The 23,968-nt window shown below is 41.3% G+C and overlaps 2 protein-coding genes and 1 pseudogene across 6 annotated transcripts in view; 2 read left to right on the forward strand and 1 right to left on the reverse strand.

Moving 5' to 3' along the window:
• The window catches only part of DMGDH (dimethylglycine dehydrogenase), a 78,756-nt gene extending 56,385 nt beyond the window's left edge, over nt 1–22,371 (reverse strand). For 2 of the 5 annotated variants that reach the window (XR_010923923.1, XM_067568956.1), the window contains exons 1-4: nt 21,769–22,366; nt 18,806–18,980; nt 4,404–4,502; nt 1,676–1,840 (exon numbers count right to left, since the gene is read on the reverse strand). Coding sequence is in view for 3 of the 5 variants with exons in the window: in XM_067568956.1 (XP_067425057.1) it covers nt 1,676–1,840; nt 4,404–4,502; nt 18,806–18,980; nt 21,769–21,878 (549 nt within the window). In the remaining 2 variants the exon portion in view is untranslated. Of the gene's footprint in view, nt 1–1,675; nt 1,841–4,403; nt 4,503–18,805; nt 18,981–21,023; nt 21,439–21,768 lie in introns of those variants that run through there. The other 3 variants (XR_010923924.1, XM_067568957.1, XM_067568958.1) reach the window with 3 other exon arrangements.
• On the forward strand, nt 9,589–10,402 carry LOC137166683 (sphingosine 1-phosphate receptor 3-like; annotated as a pseudogene).
• Nucleotides 22,372–22,388: 17 nt separating the features above from the next.
• The window catches only part of LOC137167014 (betaine--homocysteine S-methyltransferase 1), a 32,134-nt gene continuing 30,554 nt past the window's right edge, over nt 22,389–23,968 (forward strand). The window contains exon 1 of the mRNA XM_067568959.1: nt 22,389–22,545. Within this exon, the coding sequence (XP_067425060.1) occupies nt 22,501–22,545 (45 nt within the window). The 5' untranslated portion in view covers nt 22,389–22,500. The remainder of the gene's footprint in view (nt 22,546–23,968) is intronic.

Raw genomic sequence — 23,968 nt, forward strand, 5'->3', positions numbered from 1 at the left:
TTCTTGCTCACAAGTCCAATGGATCCCTAGGATCTGTGCAAATCCCACGGTACCATACAGAAGCCCTATGCCTCCAGGCTGGTTCTTGGTCTCCAGTATACATCTCATATCCTACTCCCTGACAGCACTGCTTCATTATGAGTAGGCTTGGGAGGATTAGATTTTTATTGGTAAATGTCAGTAAACGTTGATTTCTCTGTACACATACAAACTAATGAAAAATGTTTCTGTTGATAATAATCAAAATTTACAGACAGCAAAGAAAGAAAAGTGCTGCTTGAGAACTTATTAGAGTTTGATTTAAGGATATTTACTTTGTATATTTTGATATGAGATGCTGACAATTTCTGTTTTCATAGTTATAAAGCTATACATTTTTAAATCTCAATCTGCCGTCAGCCACCCCCATCAGATGTCCCCAATTGCCTGATGCCCCCAATTTCCTGCAACTGTGAAAATTTAAATTTATAAAAATAAAAAATGCTGAAAAATAAACATTCATATTACCCATCGAAACTATAAGAAAGTGAAAATCAAATTCTGCCAAGCCTAATTCTGAGCTATTAAACAAGGGGGTTTAGAATAGAAACAGCATACCAACTATAACTATATTTGCCTTTGCTGAGCTTTCTCTTAGAACATAGTTTCTCAACCTGTGGTACCCGTACCCCTGGGGGTATGTGAGACACAGGCAGGGGTACCCAGGGAAAAACAGAGTGAAGGGGAGGTGGGAGGCAGCTGCTGACTTCTGAGGACGCCTGGCGGCAGCAGCCCGCTTCCCACCCGCTCCCAGCTGGAAGGCGTGTGGCAGCCCCCGGCTTCTGGGGAAGGCAGGCGCTTCCCGCCCAGTCACAGCTCCCAGCTGGGAGGCAGGTGGCAGTTGCTATCTTCTGGGGGAGGCAGACAGCAGCCCCCTGCTTCCTGCCGGGTCCCAGCTCCTAGCTGAGCAGTGAAATTGACAACTATGACAGCCCCAGATTTCACCAGTTACCCTCTTTTCCTGTATCTCTCTCAGCCTCCTTCCCTGTCTCTCTCTCACCCTTTCCTCCTCTCAAATCAATGGCAAAAAATTTGGTGCAGCACTTCATATTCCCCAGCATTGGCATGCCACTCAAAGCCTCCTAGCTTTGGCCAACATCACCTCTAGCCCAGGTACATACTTGAGTTGCACACCCCTGGTGTAAAGGTGGTAACACTACGCACACTAGATCTGACATCTGTCATATCACACCCTTATATACTCAGCCCTTCTTCCAACATATGGCTCACATTAGTCTGTAAATATAAAATCTCATGTAAAATTCAGTGTTGGGGTACTTATTAAAATGTTCAGAAGTTAAGGGGTACTTGCTACTTAAAAGGTTAAGAAACACTGTCTTAGAATATTTGGTTCTGAGTCTTGGCTCTGTGTCCTGAACAGGCTCTGTGTTTCTATTTCTTCCTAAATTTACTCTCCCATGCAATAGAGCTACTCCAGAGGATCCTGTTAATGTTGCATTAATAGAATCAAGGGGCGGGAGGGGCTGGCTGATTCTCATTTACCCTAAGCCACTTTACAGTACTTGAGCAGAAACTCTTTATACTAAGGACCTTAGTGGGCAAGAGAAGCAGGCCCTGGATTTACAGAATCAATTAATCTCATGGAAAGTTGATTTCACAAAATGCTATTCTTTACCTTCTCCATGTTCAATATGGGAAACAGCTCTTGTATTTTCTCAGGCCCAATAAGATACTGTTCTGTTGGATGCCAACCAGCACGAGTCATTTGGTATTTGAATTCATCCACTCTAGTAGGGGTCGAAGCAATTCTGAGGCTGCCTGGCTGATGAAACCCCACAGCCTAAAACATGGATAGCAAAAATAAGTGAATAAGTTACCATTAGGACTTTGTCTCATCCCTGTCTAAATGCCTGATCCTACACCAGTGAAGTCAATGGGAGTTTTGCCATTGACTTCAGTGGCCACAGGGTCAAGCCCTAAATCCCCTTGAAAGATCAGGCTCCAAATGCAGAACTGGGGGGGAATAAAGAACAATCTGTTGCCATATAAAAACCTAACTAAGATGAGCAAGCATGTTACTTAAACGTACATTACCGTCAAAATAAATTATAAAAAAAAATTCTCTATATCATATTTCATGAACCTCTATTAATTTTGAACCTCTAAGATTGGATTAATGAGCTAACTCTGTAGGCTGTATCCCCCCCCCATTTATACATTTTCAAAAATAGATCAGATAAATATAAAAGTAAGTGTTTAGTATCTTATATAAATATTATCACCTGAATATCAGTATTATGGGTTGGGTTAAGCTTCTCTGGAACCAGGAGATGTAATCACTGCCCTTCATTTAAGACAGTTGTAAGAAGCCATTAAGCTCCTTTATAAAACAACAGCAGCCTTCACCCCAAACACAGGCCCATGTCACCCACCAAATTAAAGGCATGTGCAAGGCAAATGTGGGCAAAGGGGTTTCACTGGCTATTGTTTTGTGAAAGTTTGCATATCTGGGAGAGAAATTTAGAAAGACCAGAGAAACAGGGGAAAAAAGCAGCAAGGAAGCACCAGACATAGCTTGAATAAGTAGTAGGAACATGGCCCTACAAAAAGCCCAGAAAGCTTTTGAGCTGAATGCTGGCTGAAAGGGTCTTGACTAGAGCTGTGAGCAGAGAAACTACCTCCTGTGGTTGATTGCTGCTGTGTTCAAGGAAACAGGACTTTGATGCAGTCCTGTTTATTTGCTACCAATGTACAAAGATACCTGACTTCATTATCAATTTCTCCTCCTAACAGAATCAACCCACAGGGCCCTAAACTTGGCTAACTGCTTGGGTCAAAAGGGATAAGAATCAGCATCTTAATAATTGAAGATTTTAATGTTTTGTTTCTTAATAAGTTAACTGACCAATCATTTTTACTGAAAAAAATAATCTTTTAAATGAAGTATAAATGATTACATCCAGTTAGACAGTGCATGTTCACATTAGTGACAGGGGCCCAATCACCCTCACCCCTCCTCACAAAGATTTCTTCTACTAATTGTTCTGTTAGGAAATGGAGTGAGTCCCCTTGCAAACAGGCGGAGGGTCTGGTGAGAGAACATGGCAATCCACATGGAGATTCTGTGACCCCACAATAACTTTCTTTAGTAGTTCACTCAACTCCCTTGCAGCCAGGCTCTATTGGAGCTCCACCACCAAAGATTATTGAGCTGGTGACTGACAAAGGAATCCTCCCACTCTAAGGGGTATCTCCACTGCAGAGAAGGAGCTGCAGAAAGTTAATACAACTTGGAATGATATTAGCTTTCATGCAGAATCTCTGATGGACGAGTCGAGGAACAATGCATATCCCTCCCACACTCAACCTGCCCACTGCCACTGCCCAGCTTCACCACATATAGCTGATCTCTGTATCAGTGGATTGCCTTCCACAAGATATAAGGCAAGGTTGGTGGCAGATGCAATTGACACTTCTTTCATGCATGAGTGGTGTGAATCATGTGTGGAGGACCCTCAGTTTGCACAGGTCATGGGTGCATGATAGGGCCCTGTAAATGAAAACACTCACTGTGATTTACCAATTTTTGCAAAATTATAGAATAATCAAACAAACAGAAATAAAAAGGAAGTCCATGCATGACAGAACATGCTTTTGTTCATTTATTTTGTCAAGTGTAGTTTAAACTATTTGTGCTTTAATATCTCACAGCATATGAGTGCATGTATTACATTAGATCTAGTAATAGCAGAATTCACTATGGCATTCTGCTAATATCTTTCATTTTGCTGAAAAATAGGGTGAGGTCACAGAGCATTTTGTGAGAATTATCAAATTGGCAGATTAGCAAAGTGAGAATCACAGAGTCTTTGCTGCAGTGTCAAACATGAAGGAGGGAACGTGTTGGCTAGAGAAAGTGATTTAGTCACCAGCGAAGCACAGCTCTGAAATGGATATGATGAACTGCAGCAGTCTTCTCAATTATGGACAGCATCAAACCATCTGAATTAAAACCAGGAATGCATAATTGTTCAGATTGCTCATTCCTGAATGCTGTTTTAAGCCATATAGAAAGCTGATACTGCAGTCTCTCTGTCTGCTTGGTTTCTGAGTCATAGTGTTTTAATTTTGAAATCTGCTTTCTATTTAAGAGTTAGAAGGATTGTGGGGGAACAGCTAAATGTTCTGGAGTTACATGCTAGAAAATGAATATAGCATAGACATACAGAGAGATAGCAGACTACATTCCAATAAAGTGAGCCCTTGTGGTATGAGAACTCCCTTTACAAACACCTGCACGTGAACACACACACACACTGTATCCATTCTAAATCTTCCCATACTTTCTTTTTAGCATGACTAATATTGATCTGAATTAATATTTTTAAAGTTAAAACTTTCACCTGCCCAGTCTCCTCCTCCAATTTTTCATAGAGTTTGATGCTATAGTAATGGATTTTCTTCAGATTTATTCCAGGATGAAAGTAAGCCGTTAACCCAGCCTTGAATAAGAAACAAAAAACAACATATGAGTATTTTTGGAAATGTACTGTTTTCTTCCGCCCTTTCTAGGCAGTCTTTTTCCAGCTGTTATTCAAAAGGAACTGTGAGACCAGTACAAAGACAATCAACACATGGCTGGAGCAAATAGTTCTTATTTATTTATTTACAATAAAACTGTTTCGTAGTTTGCCAGCACTTTCCTTCCATGTACAGTTGTTTTTCCATCTGTCTTTTCTCATCAGTTTGTCAAGTCACAATATCCCCATTGTACTTGTTCTCTACTACAGTTTCATTCCTTGCTTAAATGTTTCATTTTTCTACATAAATCTTCGGGATAAGACATAAAACTGAGTTCCCAACTAGCTGGTGGTTTCTAAATATTCTGTAGTACTCTTTCACATAGGCTATAATACATGGGCCTTGCCAAAATACACTGCTGCTGGAGATGTGGGTTTCCCGGAGCCCCAGTGGCTCATGTTTTGGAACTATCTATTGATACAATCCTTTTGGCTAGAAGAAAGCAGGAGGAATAATAGGATAATGGATACCTCCCAAAAAATTACATCTCAGAACTATGTTTTGGGATATACCTCAGCATCTTAAAAACTCTCCAACTCATGGGAAGCTTGGTTTGGTAGAGCAATGTTCGTATCCAAATGATTGGCATTGCTCAGGTGAAAGAGTAGACTGCCTCCAAGGACAGAAGCTTGGTACAGGAACCTGGCTGACCTAGCAGCTAAAGAACAGATAATGTTTCAGAGAAGAGGGACCTCAAACCAATGTAATAAGATTTGATCTAACTTTTTAGAAACCTTTAAATAATTTATAGCATCTGAAAACTCGCTCTCCTTTCCCATCATTACCCCTCTTCCTTCCTGTCCTTTCTCTCCTTTACATTCCTTCACTTTTCTGTTCTTTTGTCTATTCTTCTCTTATTTTTGAAAGAACAAAAAGTATAATTAAAAGATCATGGGGTTTGCAAGAGAAGGATATAAACACTGGTATCCTGGCTGAATCCTAACACAAGTGATTACATCCTGTCTACCTGAAAGTTCTCTTATAATTTTTTCAAGAATGGTGACAGTTTACCTTTACATTTGTCAAATAAGCACATACGTAAAACTACTTTTGGTTTTGACATTTTTCAGTTCACCATCTCTAATTACTTTACATTGTATATTTTTCTTAAGCCTTTATTTTTTCAAGTCAACGGGATCACTGTACTAACATGAATAAGACCAGTAGGATTTGGTTCTTTCTATTTAAAAACAGCTTTCTGTTTGCACTGAATCTAATTATAATGCTATTCCTTTTACAATTTATACTTTGCCATAAAAAGCATATATTGCATCACTAAGATCAAATGTGGTAACAGTTCAACAATATCTTAGAATATGGCTACACTGACGGCGGCAAAGTCGCCGCCGTCCAATCAACCTATCTGGATTGACTGAGCGGTCAGTGAAGACCCACTCAGTCGATCCAGAAGTTGACGCAGCAAAACCACCCCCTCAAGTGGCGTAGTGTTGCGTCGACGGGAATATAGTTCTCACCGGTGCAGTGCAGTGAAGACGCCGCGCAGAAGAGAAGCACAGCAGTTTTTGTAATTAATTTATATCTTGATTACTTCTTAAAAATTAGGTTTTCAAGATCTGATCTAGTGATTTGCTAAATAAAATGAATAAAGCAATAAATTATTTATTAACTCTTAAAACATTCACTTTTATCTAGCCATTTAGATGTATTTACTTGCTCTTAATTCATATAATCTTTGTACAGTTTTCTTTTATTCATACAAACATTGTCTGATCAGTCTTTCGTTCCTCCCCTGGAATTATTTAATAATCCCCTATATACAGTGAAATTCAGTTGTAGTGATCACTGTTGGTAATAATAATTTAGTTATATGGGTCACAAATTACTTTCCAAAATCATTTGCTAATGGCTCTGACGAATTCACCACACAATAATACAGATATCCAGGGGCATTTAGTTACAAGGATCAAATTGGAAGTAATATCTTTGACCTTTTTAAATGTAGGAAAGAATTTCACACTTTTCTGAGTGCTACTTGGCTGTAGATAAAGAATGTTACTAATTCAGGAGTGCTATTTAGAGCCAATTATAACCTGACCGACCTGCTTTACGATTAAAATTCCCAGAAAAGTTTGCTCTATCTTTGCCAGATGGAGATTTTTCTTCTATACACATCTGGTTTGAAAAGCTAACTATTTTATGGCTCTAGATATGGTGATCATTTCATAATAAAAATCAAAACAGATATTGCCCAGATCCAGCCTTATCTTAGGATTCTTCTGTAATTTTTTAAAACTTTTTTTATGATCGGTTTCTTATATCTCTATTCTGGATTTTATACTGCACTCATCAACACAGCAGCATTTCAATGGAAATTAGCATTATTTCTTTCATCACATACACACACAATCTGTCCCCTTAATAGATTTGACCACACCTTCACCACATAACCTTACTAAGTCTTTATTTTCTTTGTGCTATGATCTATTAACTATTCTGCAATTATTTAACGCATATTACACTGAATTTTTCAGAATAAGAATATTACATAAAGGATTTTTGGAATGATACATGATAAGCACTGCTTTAGAAAACAACTGTTCAAATTAAAAACAAAGGGCCAAATTCTGTCCTGACAAATTTACTCCTCATGAAGCCCTAATGACTTCAATGGGATTGCACAAAGAGTGATTCAAGATAGAATATGGCTCGAAGAGAACGATATCCTTCAAAGGCTCAATTCTGATCTCATTTGTACCCATGCAACCACCACTTGCTTCAAAGATGGTTAGATGGGTGTAAATATGAGCAAAATTTGGCCTGACAGTTGTGTCTCCCATTAATGTAAAAGTAATGCTTTCTGCACTGTTTTTATTTAAATAAAATGAAAGTCAAACAACTTTTTCACAGTACTGTGCCTAAAACAGTAACACAATTTGTCTGAAATTTTATAACATTGCTCCAAAGCTGAGAACTTGCAAGCCAACTTTCAGCACTGAGAAACAGCAGAAATACAATTGATTTAAAATGTGACCCTTAGTTCTAACAATGTTGGCTGGATTATGAAAGAGAAAATCTGGAACAAATTAAATCTGCATTAAAATGTAAGCTCCTTGGGGCAGGAGCAATATATTGTTATATTGTCTGTAAAGAGTCTGCTTAGCATTACTACAGAGAAACTGCTGCTATATGAGCCAGTATCTATTGTTACGACATGAGACTGAGCTACTGACAGTAATAATTTTGGTCCCTCTCCTTTGCAACTGTAAGAGTGAAGCAAGCTACATCATCATGAGGTTTTACATAATAGGCCTCCATTTTTGAACCTGTATTACAACAAGATGTTCTGAAGCACATTATTTGTCTTAATGGAACACTACTAAATTCTGTTGCAGCAAATACAATTGACTAGCATTTCACAATATGACAGTCGTCCCATTGTGGGAACTTTTTCTTCCATTTTGTCTCCCCCATTGTGACAGAATTCTTCACCTTGAAGCTCCATTACAACCCATCAAGACAAAAGTGGTAGCAAGTAGTTTAACCGCTGTACCTTTATTCATCATATACATTTTGACACATTTCCGTGAGCCTTTTTTGATTTATGTCCCAACCTCCAGACTCATTTTGGACATGTACACTTTTTGCCCAGTAGCGATTTTGAAATTTAAAAAAAAATGTTTTTATTGGGTGCATTAGAACTACTTGTGTGCGTTTTTGACATATTTTAAATACAGTTTATTAAACACAGAATAAGCCCTTTTAAAATAATTTACAAAATAAAGCAGAGTTTTGAGAGAAAGGCAGTTTTAAAACTGCAGGACAGGAAAAAGAACAGAGAGTTCTAAAAGTTCAGGAAAGGAAGGGGAAAAAAATTCAAAAACTTTTCTACTTGTAACTTGTAAAGAAAGCTTTAAAATTTAGGGTACGGTACAAAACCCACAACTGATTATTTTTACAATAAAATACATTTTTTAAAAAACAAAAGCTATAACTTTGTCACAGATAAGGCTGTAGCCTCTGACATGGTAATCTGAAGAAACAGCCCCAATCTCACCTCAATTGAAAACTGTCATGTTCTTTTGCTAAATATACAGTTTTTAATCCTATCAAATAAACTTTTAAAAGTTTATCATGTAATACAGACAAGAGGGATAAGAGAGCTGTTCTGGATTTTAAGGGAATCATGATAACAGAAATATCTTTTTTAATGAAACAGTTTTGTAGGTAGTCTCTCTTTGTTGGCTGTCATAAATTAGCATGTGTAAGCATCTGTCATACAGAAACTTAATGAGGCATTATTTTTCTGTTTTCAGATAACACTTTACACTTTACTTTTATACAAGCTGTAACCCTAGATGCTTTACAGCATTAAATGGTGGGAAGTTATTGAAAATAGAGGTATTATGACAACTAAAGCCCTAGCACAGAGTGCCTGGGGGAAATTAAAAGGCATAGCCAAAGTGGCAGAAGGCACGATTTAAAAGGGGTTCAGGGACCGCTTTGCGATGGCCCACATGATCTGCTGCCTATATTCCTAACACACATACACAAACACAAGGGGAACAAGCCATTCGTATGCTTTTCGCTGTTGACAAACTGTAACCTAACAACAGGTATAATTCACAACTAAGGTACAACCCTACTTTCCTTTTGACAACAACCCCCTTATCTCAACATATTATGATCCAGACAGAAGTTTCTCCTCTACCTAGGAAGGGAGGCCCACAGTCTTTTGAAGAATTGGACCAAGACTATGGGCTAAGAAAGTATTGCACAACCATTGCATAAAAGAGAATGAGCCATTTGAAAAGACCTGTTGATTAAAGATGGAAGTGCCTAATTTCACTCTCAAGGAAATGAAGCAGCTGATTTTCTGATACTGCTAATTTATAATTATACACAAAATATACTCTAAGAGAAAAGGCAACTGATTCAACTGATTTCATAGACTTTAAAAAGTTGCATTTTTGATTATATGTAGTCTCAGTTCTGGAGGACTTGATGGTATTGATTGTCCTCTGAAAAAATAACAAATTTCACAACTGTATGTACTTTTTTATTGGCAATTTGTGATTTGTTAACTGGAATAACTTACAAAGCAAACATTCCTATGTCTGGAAAGAAAACTTTGAGCCTGTTCCACATAATCTAGTTGATTAGGGAAGGCAATATGTCTGCAGCCCTAGGAGCTTCCACTTTTAGTTGACAGGTATGATTAAAAGGAGGCCTTATAATGCAAATACAAAGTACAGAGTTTTCCTTATTGGAACATGCTGGCTTATTTTGGTTTCCCTTGGTACCTTTCCAATCATCACCTGGAGCAGTAACAATAACTTACCACACTGTTCAACAATTTTGCCTCATATTTCCAAGAAATACGTCGTATTTTGCAAAAGTGTCTGTCACCAAAACAGTTATAATCATTATCCTTTATGTGCATATTTACACACTGATAAAGTCCAATAGCCATAATGTCACTAAGCATAATAATTCAAAGAGATCTATGGTACTGCCTACAATATTTGTGATTGTAGTCGGTGTATTCATCACCTGTTGCTCTCCATTGTTTATTCTGTTGCTCATAGATGTACATTGGAAGTAAGAGTGTGCCATTTTATGCAAGGATGTGTGGTTCAATGCCTGAGCAGTCATTAATTCTGTATTGAATTTTAGCATTTACACTATGGTCAGTGAAGAAATGAGGAGGATTTCTTTTGCCTTGTTTATGGCTATCTACCAGAGAAGCCAGATTTTAGCCAGTTCAGCCCAAAGCATATTACAGTTGAAGGAAGTCTACAGCTTTTTAGGATCCGCTTACTTTTCTTCCTTCCCCTCCCCCCCCAAAATTTTCACACACTGAAATCATAGAGAAAAACATAACCATTTTAACTTAGACTACCTATTTATCATGTAACTTGTTGTGGTTTGGGTTATAATTTTGTAATATAACTACCTCAGGAAAGATACAAAAGTAAAACAAAATCAAGGGTTCAATGGCACGCATCCTTCTCTGCCCTTAAACAGAAGTTCCTCCTTGCTTAGGGAGAGAGACCAAGGGATTTTTGAAACGTTAGTCCTAAACTGTTGGCTAAGAGTATAGTGCAGCTGCAGTATAAAAAAAAGATGAGCTGTTCAAACAGACCTGTTGACTGAAGATAGAAACACCTAAAAACACCAGAACAAGCAGCTTGTAAAGAGACATTACATAAGCCAAAAGTACTGACACATAAGGAGTTTGATACATGTCTTGGGAACAGGGCAACAGAGATGGCTGCCGCTGAATGTGATCACAAGGACAATATGAAGGAGAAACACAAGACCAGATCGCTGACTCAAGTTTTGTTTGAGACTCTGAACCCCAACCAGGAGAACCCAAACAATTCAAATGGAGGGTTATACAAAGATGAGTGACAGGTACATTGTGTGTAAAAACATTCAGGAGCTTGGAGGGCTCCTGGCAATGGTGGCTCAATTGCCTAGAGCCTTTTGGATTGACCCTGTACAGACGGAATATTTTTTGTAAAGCCACAAGATGAAGAAGGTTCTTGACACACAAAGTAAAAAGGTTTTTAAAGGACATTATAAAAAAGCGCAATGATACCTTACACAGAGTTTTCATTTTAAATTTCTCAGAAGCTGAGTGATGGTTCTTCAGAGGACTTGGGAAAAGGTGAGCACCAAAAGCTCCAAAGGAGCAAATGGATTGGGCGTGATCTGTTTTTGCCGAGATCCAAAGTCAGATGCTCAACAGGATGCTTATTCTATAGGCCTGTACTAAAAACGTTGTGGAAGAAACACAGTATTAAGCTTGTGCAAGGCTATAACCATAAAACCATTAAGCGGGCAATTGTACAAGTTGCTGTGCACGGAATTATCCAACACTGCCTGAGAGAGAAGCAAACTGAGGATTGCCCAGGGTGTGTCATAGATGCCCCTGGCCAGAGAAGTCACGCCTGTGTGAACTGGACTATAGATGATGTGAACTGCAAAATCAAAGATTAGCGGTAATTTGTGTATGGAAAGTGTTTTAAATAATATCATCACAATGGGATACACACTGCAGTGCCTCTCTTTAACCTAGGAACATTTAGCTCAGAGGGTAGAGCTGATGAACAAAACTGAGAGGCAGAGGACCCAGACTTCGCATTAGATGAAATAATCAAACCAATGGATTAAAGTTTAATGCGGAATGTTGAACATCTTCATTCAGTAAATTACAAAATCCTGATGTGGAAAATCCTTCCTAAAAGATAGAGCTTGGTGAGGAACGTTATAAAAATAAAATAAAAGTGTGTTGTACATAAAATGTCAATTGAAAATGGCCATGTGAACTGTGTTTTTATGGAGGTCCCCATGTCATACGAATAGATCAACACACAGCTATTCACTCCCCCCCCCATGCAAAGCCTATAAAAGCACAGCCTCACACAAAGCCTACTGCATTGGGGCTGTTATATTGCCTCTGTCACTACACCCTTTAAATAAGCAGAAAAACATTGTCTGTAAATGGCTTCAGGAACATTTACTGGCCAGACAAAATAGCTGTGTAGCTTCATTTCAGAAATTTATCTTTAAAAAAAAAAAAAAGAAAAAGTCAGGCATCTATTCTGTGAATTTTGTATATTGTCCACAGACTAATTTCTTTCCAGATTTGTTTGGTATTCAAAATTGTTCTGCAGATATTGTATGAACGGATTTCAACCGACAGCTCATTTATGTATGGGTCACAGAGGGTATTACTTTAAGAATTTGATATTCATGATTCAATAGTCAAACTGTGTGATTGGTCACCTACAGTACATGGTATTGTTCTGAATCCAACCAGATAATTTGACCTTTATTAAATACTTATTTTTGTATGATTTTCATTCCTTTATGATTTTGTAGTTAAATCTTAACTGCAAACCTAAGATTTACTGTCTATGAACATCTATGCCAACATTTGTGAAAAGCAAATACAATTCTTTGAGAAGTTGCAAAAATGTTATTTTTTGTGATCACTGTTCAATCAGCTCTAGAGACAGCAACTTGGTGCTTTCTATGCTTCCCTCTCTTGCTGTAGATAAGAACACGCTTCTTCCATTACCTCCTCCAGCTCCATCTGTAGATGAGAAGCTTGCACATCTAGTGCAGCATGAGGCTCTACCTCATTTCATTATAATTCCTACTACAGGCACTAGCAGAAAAAATGTCTAGCTATGGCATGTGCATCATGCTGTGCACAAATACTTCCACTTGCTAATATTATTATGGCAAGTGGTGCTTGGATCTTAAAAAAACAGCAAATGTTCTGTCTTAGAAAGACATGTGTTGCTATGAAAGATTCTCTGTAGAGGCTGTAGTCCTTGGAGAGGGAGCTGTGCAAGCTGCAGAGATGTCTGCAGTCTATCTTAGCCTAGTTAGATTCAATTCTTGAGGTAAAGATGCTCTCTGGGAATTGGACTTTGGTGTTGGGCTGAGATCCCTGAAAGATCCCTGACTTCATGCTGTTTCAAGATGGCATACAGTCTCTGCCTCACTGATTTCTCCTTCATTGGGAAGCTGTCACACAAAGGCTCAGACAGCTGCTATCATCTTAGGCAGCTCAGCAGTCAGTTCTGACTCAAAGTTCTCATCTCGATCACTGTATATCCTTCTAGGAAAACCACAAAGGGTTATAAAATTCTCTTGAATACACTAGCTACTGTCCTGGCTATTTGGTCTGTTACACTTGAACATACTTGGTAAAGTGGTCAGTAATCACTCGAATATTCCTGGTATCAAATGCATAAGTTCTAGAGTTAGGAAAACAATGCAGACCACATCATGTGGAGCAAATGCTTGGATATTCACAAGCTTAATAGCCTTCTGTACTTTTGCCTTCCTTCTGAGACAATGTTCACAAGCCTGACATTTCCTCTCTATCACTTGGGTCATTTGAGGCCAATAAAAAAAAAAGTCCTCTATCCACTCTACGGTTCTTTTTACTTCTATGTGGCCCATTCCACCAAGGATTTCTTCTAATTTCACAGTGAGTGTAAGGAACCATCAGCTGTCCAAAATCTCCTCCTTATTAGAGCATTCCTTCTTGATAGATCTCACTTCAAATAAGAGTTCTGCATAGGTAATGTTTCCCTGTCGGGCATCTGGACTAGTGCCTGTGATCCTGAGTGGTTAGCAGTGATTCAAACCAACAACCTCATAAAAGACTAGTCTTGTATGCAAGAGTCAAATTATGTGTCTTTCACTCCACCAGCCTCAAGAATTTAGGCTAATGCATTAACTTGCCCAAGTATACAGAAGGTTGTTCTCTAGTATGTGATAAGTTTCAGAAAAATAAGCCTTAAGATCTGATGCACTCACTACACTTCGTTTTGCCTTTTTCAAGAGCCCCTCAACAGGCATTTAATCTCAGAAGAAAGGCTCAAAGTAGGAGTAGATTTTTCCACTGGTCAGCTGCCTGTTAAAGGTGTAGGTCCACTATTGTTAACCCTCTGCTCTGTCTATCAATCACAGGTATAAATACATCTTAACTGTTAGTATGCTCAGGATTACCTTACTCACTGTGCTGGAAATCTCTGTGTACAATACCAGTGGATACAGATGACAACCCCATGGGGGAATAGATGTCACAACTCATTTTTTCACTAACCTACGTTCCAAACAGTCTCTCTCTATGCATATTACAGAGACAGAATCTGTAAATGCACAAAGGAGCATATCTACCCGTTTTACACCAACTCTTCGTATATCAGTTATCTGGCCTTACATCCTAACAACCCCCCTTAGTGCTGCTGTCCAATCATTATGAGATGCATCACTGAAAAGAATGGTCTGGGGGCATCAAAACCAAAATGCCTGCAGGTATCCACGTGTAAGAGACCAGGGAATAGGCAGTCTGGCCTAGCAGTCATAGATAGGCTGGCATCCACAAGTCAAGGCAGTAGTCAGTGAGCAGGGATCAAAGTATTTGCTAGAGCTGGGATCAAAAAACAAGAGTCAGAATCAGGCTGGGGTCAGAGACTGGAGATCAGAAGCCAGGTGTGGTCTGAAGTCACAAGAGGCCAGAAGTCTGTGTGGTTGCTCAGATACCCTCCAGACAATTATTTTTTGTCAAGGCCCAAATTTCTTGCTCAAGGTACAGTCAAGGTCCAGACTCCAGAGAAACTAACACAAAAACAACAATAATGATGATAATAATAAGTAAATGAAATGATTTTACAAGCTGTTTAAAAGTGTCTGGCGGTCCAGAATTGGCCCACAGTGCACCTATTGACTACCCCTGTTCCAGGGTTAAATATAGTGCGCTTGGCCAACCAAGCCTCTGGGCAGTATTTCCTGTGGCACCTAATCTCCACATTGTTTCTTGGATGTAGCTCTGCATATTCCCAAATTGCCAATGGGAGGGTATCAGCCATCCCAGGCTCCGCAGACCTAGGTTCTAATACCACACATCCTTACACTAGTATTTTGGACAATGTTGTCAATATAGTATACAAAATAAATTAAATCATATAATATCACTACACTCTCTTCGACTAACTGGTAATGATTCTCTCAAAAACGGAAATTACAGTCTGAACTCTTATAATGTTCAAGTCCCTGATAGTTCAGGCACTATTTTCTGCAATGGGTTAGCGGCTCCTGAGGTAATATTATATACAATTAATATATTTTCCTTTGCCCGCTCTTCAGCCCACTTCTCTGCTGATGTATAGGACAAGGTTCAGTCCTTTAATTTCTTTTTTATAAAAATATTATACAGAGTTAAATCGCAGAAAGAGAGGACCTGTAACAGACTCACATCTCTGCTTGCTGCTGGCCCATTGTGGTCAGTCATGGCATTTTAAGATGCTCCATTTTAATCACTCCCTCTCTGAGACTAGCAATAAATTCAAGACAGGCTTCATATTAGAAAACACCCCTGTATTCAATAAAGAGTCCACCAAGCAAGAAAAGAAATTCCTTTACTTAGGGATCCAGTCCCACTCTCGTCTCCAGAGACTGTTTAGAAGGAAGTGTCAACTTTGAAATTTCCTATAAAGTGAGAAACTCCCAGCTCTCTGCCAGGAGCTGGGATACAGCAGTCTTTTCATCATCATAATACAAAGAAACCCCCCACCCCCATTTTCCTCCCCATAACTGGGGCTCAGCTTTCATCAGTCAAAGAAAACCCCAGTTCTTTTCCCTGGAGCTGGATTGAAAGGAACAACCTTTAGATCTTCCTTCTCAACTAATTCTCCAATAGGAGTCAGCCCTCACTGAGATCAAATAAGCTTTCTATTAGGCCAGGTGCTAATTTAACAATGAAGCCCTAAAGAGCCACCAGGCAATCAATTACCCTCAGGCTGGCTCATCAGCATTAGTCATGGATGGACTCCATGCAGCTGCCCCTCTAAAAGAGCCAATCACCCCATGACAGGGCCAATCAATTTCTTAAAGATTAACATTTAAATATATAAACATCTGCAACCACCGTTTGGAATCCTTGTGAAAATTCCTCTTAAGCAACTACTATGCAGTAACTCTACAGGTGTTTTCCCACATGGATTTGACTACTTCATTGATGTTACATAAATTTCAGTGCAAGATATACATACATACACCGTTCCCTCCCCCCACCCAATCTTTTCACAGCGATAACTTCTCAGATTTTGCACTGTGGCACCAAAAGTGTATGTGTGTCAGCTGGACTTCTCAGAGCTAGTTCCTCTCTCATCTCCTTGGAATCAACTCAGCAACAACAGTCCAAAGATCATCATGGCCAGCAGCAACTGCAGCTCTGCTGGAATCCATAGTTGGCTATCTCCTCAGCTTCCAGAGAGATAGACAATCTGCATCCATAATGGCACAGGCTCTGGGACACAGCTCTCACATTAGACACATCTTAGTCCTGTATTGTTCAGCCACTTAGTCCACAGAGCAGTCTCTAAATCCCCTCATTTATAACCTTTCCCTATTGAGCTCTGACTGACACAGTCCTCAGACACTGTGTGGAACCTGCTAGACTGATTGCCCTTAATGGAAAGGCTCTGCAGAGCTTCAGAGATAGCTATTGAGCATGCCCAGTAACTACCAAACACTCCTCCTCGACATGCCTCTGTGTCCTTCTCTAAGGGCTTGTCTACACTTGAAATGCTAGAGCACCTCCCCAAGAGACATTATTCTTCTGTCATCCTAGTGCTGTCTACACTGGGGGTAAGGTTGGTTTAACTATGCCACTCAGGGGTGTGGGTTTTTCACACCCTGGACCAATATAGTTAAGCTGACTTAATTTTCTAGTGTAGACCAGGCCTCAGTGTCCTGCTTTGATCTCTGCACTATTCAGATGCCAGAGACACAGAAGATTCAACAAGAAATCCAGCTCTCCTCACTGCTTCTCTCCCTTCCTTAGACAAAAAAAATTACACACACACACATACACTAGTTGCTACCGTACAAGCATGTGGGTTACATTACCACTTGACAGAGAGGCAATGCCGACGGAGGTGACAGAATGGGACACTGGGTTTGGAAGGAGGGACAAGAATATTTTTGTTCAATTTAAGAAAAAAGTTGTTCTCTTAATTTATCATGATCTCTTGCATTACTGTTTTCAGTATAAAAAAATCTTTTAGAAGTAAAAATTAAAGTTTAATAACCCAAACTATAGCAGTACTACCACACTTCTATAATAAACATTAATAATTATTTTCACTTCTGTGGCACCTTCCCTCACATAAAAACATAAGAATGAGCATGCTGGGTCAGACCAATGGTCCATCTAGCCCAGTAACCTGTCTTCTAACAGTGGCCAGTGCCAGATGTTTCAGAGGGAATGAACAGAACTGGGCAATTATTGTGTGATCCATCCCGTCATCCAGTCCTAGCTTCTGGCAATCAGAGGTTTTGGGACACTCAGACCATGGGGTTGCATCCCTGTCCATCTTGGCGAATAGCGCTGATGGACCTATCCCCCATGAACTTAGCTAATTCTATTTTGAATCCAGTTATACTTTTGGCCATCACAAGATGGCGTAGCAATGAGTTCCACAGGCTGATTGTTCATTGTGTGAAGAAGTACTTTCTTATGTTTGTTTTAAACCTGCTGCTTATTAATTTCATTGGTGCCTCCTGGTTCTTGGGAGACAAGGTGGGTGAGGTAATATCTTTTATTGGTTCTTGTGTTATATGAAGCAGTAAATAACACTTCCTTAGTCACTTTCTCTACACCAATCATGATTTTATATACCTCAATCATGTCCCCACTTAGGGCTTGTCTACACTTACCTAGGAGATTCAGTGGCAGTCGACCGGAGTTATGCAAACTACGCAAAAAACTTGTGTAACTCCTGTCGACTTCTGTGCTTCTGTTCTGTGCTCCGTCTTCAATGCACTGCGCTGACGGGAACCGCACTTGAGGAGGTGGTCTTAATATGTCGATTTCTGAATTTCTGGGTCTTCACTGACCGCTCAGTCAATCCAGATAAGTCGATCTGATGGCGGTGAATTTGCCGCCGTCAGTGTAGACATGGCCTTAGACATATCTTTTCTAAACTGAACAGCCCCACTCTTTTTAATCAGGGGACTGCATACGCAAGTTGTCCCATGCCCTAATAATTTTTGTTGCCCTTCTCTGTACTTTTTCCAGATCTAATATATCATTTTTAAATGGGGTGACCAGAACCGCATGTAGTATTCAAGGTGTGGGCATATCATGGATTTAAAACACTTTACCAACATTTATCTCTACTTTTCAGATGGGGAGCATGGGGATCTTAAGGGTAGGTCTATACATACAATGCACACATGCAATCACAGGAGGCTATCACAGTCAACATACTCAAATAAGCTTTAATCTAGCTAGTTTGGATGCCAGAACAGTAAAGCCATGGCAACACGAGCTTCAACGCAGGCTGTAAAAATCCTTCCAGAACCCTGGGTTATTTCTTGTGGGGCTAGCCCACACAGAAGCTCACCCTGCCACAGTTGCACTATTGTGGGTGACCTGATCTAGCTAGATTAAAAGTAGCTCAGGTATCTTGGCTCAAACTGCATCACAACCAGTGACTGCAGTCTAGACATATCCTAAGTGACTCTTCAAAGGTCAGAGGTGAGTCTATCACAGAGCCTGGAACAGAATCCAGTGCTATCCTTTATATCTAGATAAACAATAGAGAAACTGATTTCTTGGAAGGCAATGGGAAGGGGAAATAAAATCTTTGCTCTACGATCAGATTTTACAAGTCATCTGAAATCTATTTTCATATTTGAGATCTTAGTGATTAACAATTTTTTTTCTTACTGCATGCCAAGTAGATCCAGCAGTCAGTTCAGATTTTTCAAGAAGAATGACATCCTTCATGCCAGCCTTCGCCAGGTGGTAAGCAAGACTTACACCAATGCAACCACCTCCAATAATCACTGTCTCTGCTGTATCTTTCCATTTAGTTCCCAGGAAAGAAGATGGCTTTTCTTCCCTGGAAAAAAAGAAGTCACAAACAGGACACAAAATTGATCTTTTATCTTCTCATCTAAGCTAGCAGTTAAAAGTTACCTTTAAAGGTTTACCATTATCTAGTCTGACATCCTTTATAACACAAACCATTAAATTTCATCCAGTCACCCCTGTCTAGAGTAGGTTGGTTTAATCATTGCTATCCTCAGGAGACTAAACAGTAGTATGACACAGGCAGAGAACAGGGGAGACTGAGGTGTTGCCAATGGCCAATGCCCCTGCAATGGCAGGGAACTGATTAGGTCGGATATGCCCAGATGATACCAGCAGGTGATCCATGCGCTATGCTGCAGAGAAAGATGAAAAAACCCAAGGTCCCTGCCATGCTGAACTGGGGGAAAACTCCTTCCTGACCCATGATCTGGTGAACAGTAAAACCCTGAGCATGTGAGCAAGGCCATCAGCCAGGCATCTAAGGCAGAAGACCCTCTATACTATCCCACAGCATTAGATGATCTAATGGTCCTTTCTGGCCTTACGCTTTATGTCTCTAAGACATTGGTCCACCCTGTCCAGTGTCCCATCTACAATTATAGCCAATCCCTGATGTTTCAGAGGAAGGCAAAAAACCCCACCAAAACAAATGAACTAAAACCCAGAACATATCTGGCCAATTGTGCCTCGGAGCAAATATTCCTTCCTGACCATGCATATGGCCAGCTGAAGTCCTGAACCATGAGAATTAATTATAGGCATTGTCTTAATGACGAACTGCAAGAGTTAGGACAATGTGGAGGGCAAAGCAGAGTTTTCTCTTCTCTCCATAGCCCATGAAGGGAGGGAATGAACAGGGGGAATTCATAAATCCAAAGGTCAGATGGGACCGCCATGACCATCCAGTTTGACCCCCCCTGCATGCACAGGCCATAGAATTTTCCCCAGAAACTGGTTTAAATAATGTATTTTAGAAAAATATCTAATCTTGTTTTAAAGACTCCAAGAGAAGAGGAGTCCTCGTCCTCCCCCTGGAAAGCTGTTTCAATGGTTAATCACCTGCACAGCTAGGAAATTATATATTTCAAGGCTGACTTTGTCTAACTTCAACTTCCGGCCACTGGATCTTGTTATGTCTTTGTCTACAACACTCACAAGCCCTCCGCTATCAGACATCTTTTCAATGTGTAATCTACACACAGTGATCATGTCACCTCTCAACCTTTTCTTAGATAAAACAAAAAGATTGAATTCCTTAAGCCTCACAACGTAAGGCTTGTTTTCCAGCTCCTGGGTCATTTTTGTGGTCCTCCTTTGAACTCCCTCAGGCATTTCCACATCTTTCTTGAAGTGCAGACACTAGAACTGGGCACAGTATTCTAGCAGTAACGTTACCAATGCTGACTGTGTACAAAAACAAGATCACTTCTCTACTTCTACTTGATATTCACCTTTTTACATATTCGACACTAGGATTGCATTAGCCCTTTTGCCACAGCCTTGCAGTGAGAACTCATCTTAAAGGGTTATCAATGATGACCCTTAAATCCTGTTCTGAGTAGTTGCTTTCAAAAAACCAAGTATCCCATCCTATAGGTATAACCCGAATTCTTTGTTCCCAGATGAATTACCTTTAATTCAGCTTTGTTAAAATGCATTTAGTTTGATTGTGGCCATCTAACCAGGCAATTCAAATCTCTCTGTAATAGTAACCTGTCCTCCTTGTTATTTACTACCCTACCAATTTTTGTGTCATCGGCAAACTTTACCAGCAAAGATTATATAGATATGTTGATAAAAATATTGAATAATGTTAGATTAAGAACCAATCCCTGGGGGACCCCACTAGAAATACCCCAACTCATTGATATTTCTCCATTAACTACATTTTGGGATCTGTTACTGAGACAGGGCATCTAACACGTGCCCTGATGGTTCCATACAATGCAATTTTTAAAATCAGAATGTCAGGTGGTACTAAATCAAATGCAATGGAGAAATCCAGGTACACAAAATAAACACAGATGCTGTAATCCTGTTTTTTAAAAAGGTAAGGTTTGACAGGACCTACCTTCCATAGAAACATGCTGGCTGGCATTAATTATATTTTTAGCCTCTAATTTTTTTATAGAGTTCCAGATTAACCATTCCATTATTTTGCCCAGGATTGATGTTGGACTAATATGGTCTGTGGTTCCCTTTCCAAATATTGGAACTGCCTTGGCAATCCATCAATCCTTTGGAATTTCCTCCCACGTTTCTAAGATTTGTTGAAAATTAACATTAGTGGATCAGGGAGCTCCTTGGCTAGCTGCTTTAAGGCTGAGGGTTGTAAATTATGCAGCGCTGTTCTGAATGTGTTTAATTTTAGCAGCTGCTGCTACATTCAGATTCCCTTCTTCACTAGCTGGCGCCTTTTCACCAGTATTTTAAAACCTTCTTCACTGTAAAAACCCAGCAGACTGGTGGGATTTGGGGGAGGGGGAGCCTCTTTCTGTGCCTTTCAGCGTTTGCTGGGTTATTCAACAGTTAACCACACAAAGGGAATGGGTATGGCAGAATTAGGGACAGGGAAGAGATCTATTAGGTCAGCTAGCCCGCCCTCGCCTCTTTCACGGGGGCCACACAACATTTGTGGGGCGTCCCTTGCTGGGGAAAGTTGAGGCAGCGGCTGCCCACGGAAGCCCTGCCCCTCGCCCAGCGCAGTATTTCCATCTGCGCCCGTGTTCTCCCTCCAGACAAACACGAGTAGAGAGCGCGCGTCGCAATGAACCGCCCCGAGCGCAGGCAGGCGCTAGCCCGCAGGCAGGACTCACCGTCCCGCGGGGCTGCTGGAGCAGCTGCTAAGGGGGCGCGGCCGGGCTACGGAGGCGAGCTCTTGGCCTCGCAGCTGGGGCGGGAGCAGCCTCAGGGCTCCTCGGAGCATGGCGCGTACCGGGCCTGGCCCTCGGGCTCGCTCACTCGGCAGAAATGGAGAACACGCTCTCTGGGTCCTCCCGGTGCCCCAGCCCGGCGCCTCCCAGCCAGAGCCATCCCCTTAGCGGAGGGAGCCGGGCCCGCCCCGCAGAGGGCTGGGGGTGAGGGGAGCTGCCCTGCAGAGAGGGGAGGGGAGGGGAAGCGGCACAGAGCCAGCCCCGGTCCCGGCCAACAACGTCCCTGGCTCAACGAAACCAGATCGGCTGGGAGGGGGAAAGAGGGGCCAAAGCGCCGTGCCGGGGGGCAGAGCCGCGCGGGGCTCTCAGGATTGGCAGCCGCGCGAGCGGGGCCCTTTCTCGCAAGAAGTCAGGGAGCGCTAGCCGACAGGACAGGACAGGACAGGACAGGCGGGAGTTGCTGCCTATATTACGCAATGGGTTTTGGGGGCAGCCCCGGCCACCCGGGACCCACCCCGCGCCCCTCCTCTCTTCCTGGGTTATAAAGAGGCGGGCCGGCGCCGCACGGGGTCAGTCAGTGTAGTCCACCTCTTGCTGCACCGCCGAGGGAAGGCTCCAGCCTGCGGGCGGCAGTAAGTGCCTGGGTGCAAAGGCAGCGCCGCTGTCTCCGGAAAGATGCAGGTGCCACCTGTCGGAGAGACCCCCAAGCACGCCAAGAAGGTAAACGCCCGCTGGGACTCGAGCCCACCTAGAAGGCGCTGGGAGTGGGCTGGAACTGAAAGCCTCCCCTTCCCCCGCCCCAGCCAGTGCCACGTGCTGCCTGGCTCGCTGTAGCCGCTGGAGGGTCGGCCCCTCAGCTAGCTCCCTCGGGGTAGCCGTGTGCGGCTGCTCCCGCTGTCCCCTGCGCCCCAAGGAGAAGCTGCTGCCAAAGCTTCCGCCGCCACCGCTACGGGTTTGAGTCTGTCACTGTCAAAGTCTGGGCTCGGCGCCGCAGAATAGAAGTGTTCGTTCGAACAGACGGGCGCTTCGCCACCAGGTACCACAGGCGGGAACCACCCCCTGCTCCCACTCCGGGCGGCTGTCGCCAGCCACTCCATAGCTGAGGGCGTGGGTGGGACTAGAACCTTCATGCAGCAGTATGAAGGGGCCAAAAGCCCGCTCTGAGACCAGCACTGTGAGCGAGTCAGCGCTCCGACAGTGCTCACTGACGTCCTTCCAGGCACGGAGCCTTTCCAGAATTTAAGGCTGAGAAAGGACTCTCTGTAGTTAACAAATTCAACAGGCTTTGTCATAATTTAGTAACAAAACTTTCAGTCCTGCTCTTGCGTGGCACAGTGACTTTTTCCACCTTTCTTCATTTATGGACCCCTAAAAATTTTTGAATGGATGTGTGGATCCCTTTGGAAATCTTACACATAGTCTGCAGACCTCCGGGGTCCACACACCACAGGTTGAACACCACTGTTCTATGGAAATGACAGCCTTTCACAAATCCCTTTGACATAATCTGCAAACCCCCAAAATCACTGGTTTAGGACTTTACCTTTTGTAAAACTTTTACAACTATCTGATTGATTATATTTAAATCAAAAAGGTAAAGATATAAACATTCCTACAAATAGGTCGATACAGTGAAAAGTTGAAGAGTTAATAGAAGCAAAACATAACCCCATGATTACAAATGTATCCAGTGAGCTATTAAAGTATTTTGGTAAGTTATTCTAGTCTACAACTTTATACTGTACCTTTCATATTTGGAATGTAATGGCTTGGTCAAATGAGTGAGGAAATGGCACCACCTCTGAGTTCTTACTAGGAATAAGTTAGAATTATTTGTTGTTTTATATTATTGGTATGCCAGATGAACTGTGTTCATTATTCCTTAAAATTCTAGGAGTGCTCTATATTAAATTATTAAAATACCATAAGTACAAATCTTAATCAGATGGCATTTCTATTCCCAATTTCCTTGCAACTATACAAGATTAAAGTTACTCCTCCCTGTATTTATATGACTAAATCCCTATGGCTTTGTAATATTAGAGGGCACTCAGATAAATGAGATCCTTTCCTGATCCTCAGTCAGACTGTTAGTTGAAGAAAATATATTTAGGTCAAAAGTTACAGGCTACATACAATCCAG

Source organism: Emydura macquarii, unplaced genomic scaffold (genome assembly GCF_026122565.2).
Source record: "Emydura macquarii macquarii isolate MOO-44397 ecotype Brisbane River unplaced genomic scaffold, CSIRO-AGI_Emac_v2 contig_2897, whole genome shotgun sequence".
Taxonomy (NCBI): domain Eukaryota; kingdom Metazoa; phylum Chordata; order Testudines; family Chelidae; genus Emydura; species Emydura macquarii.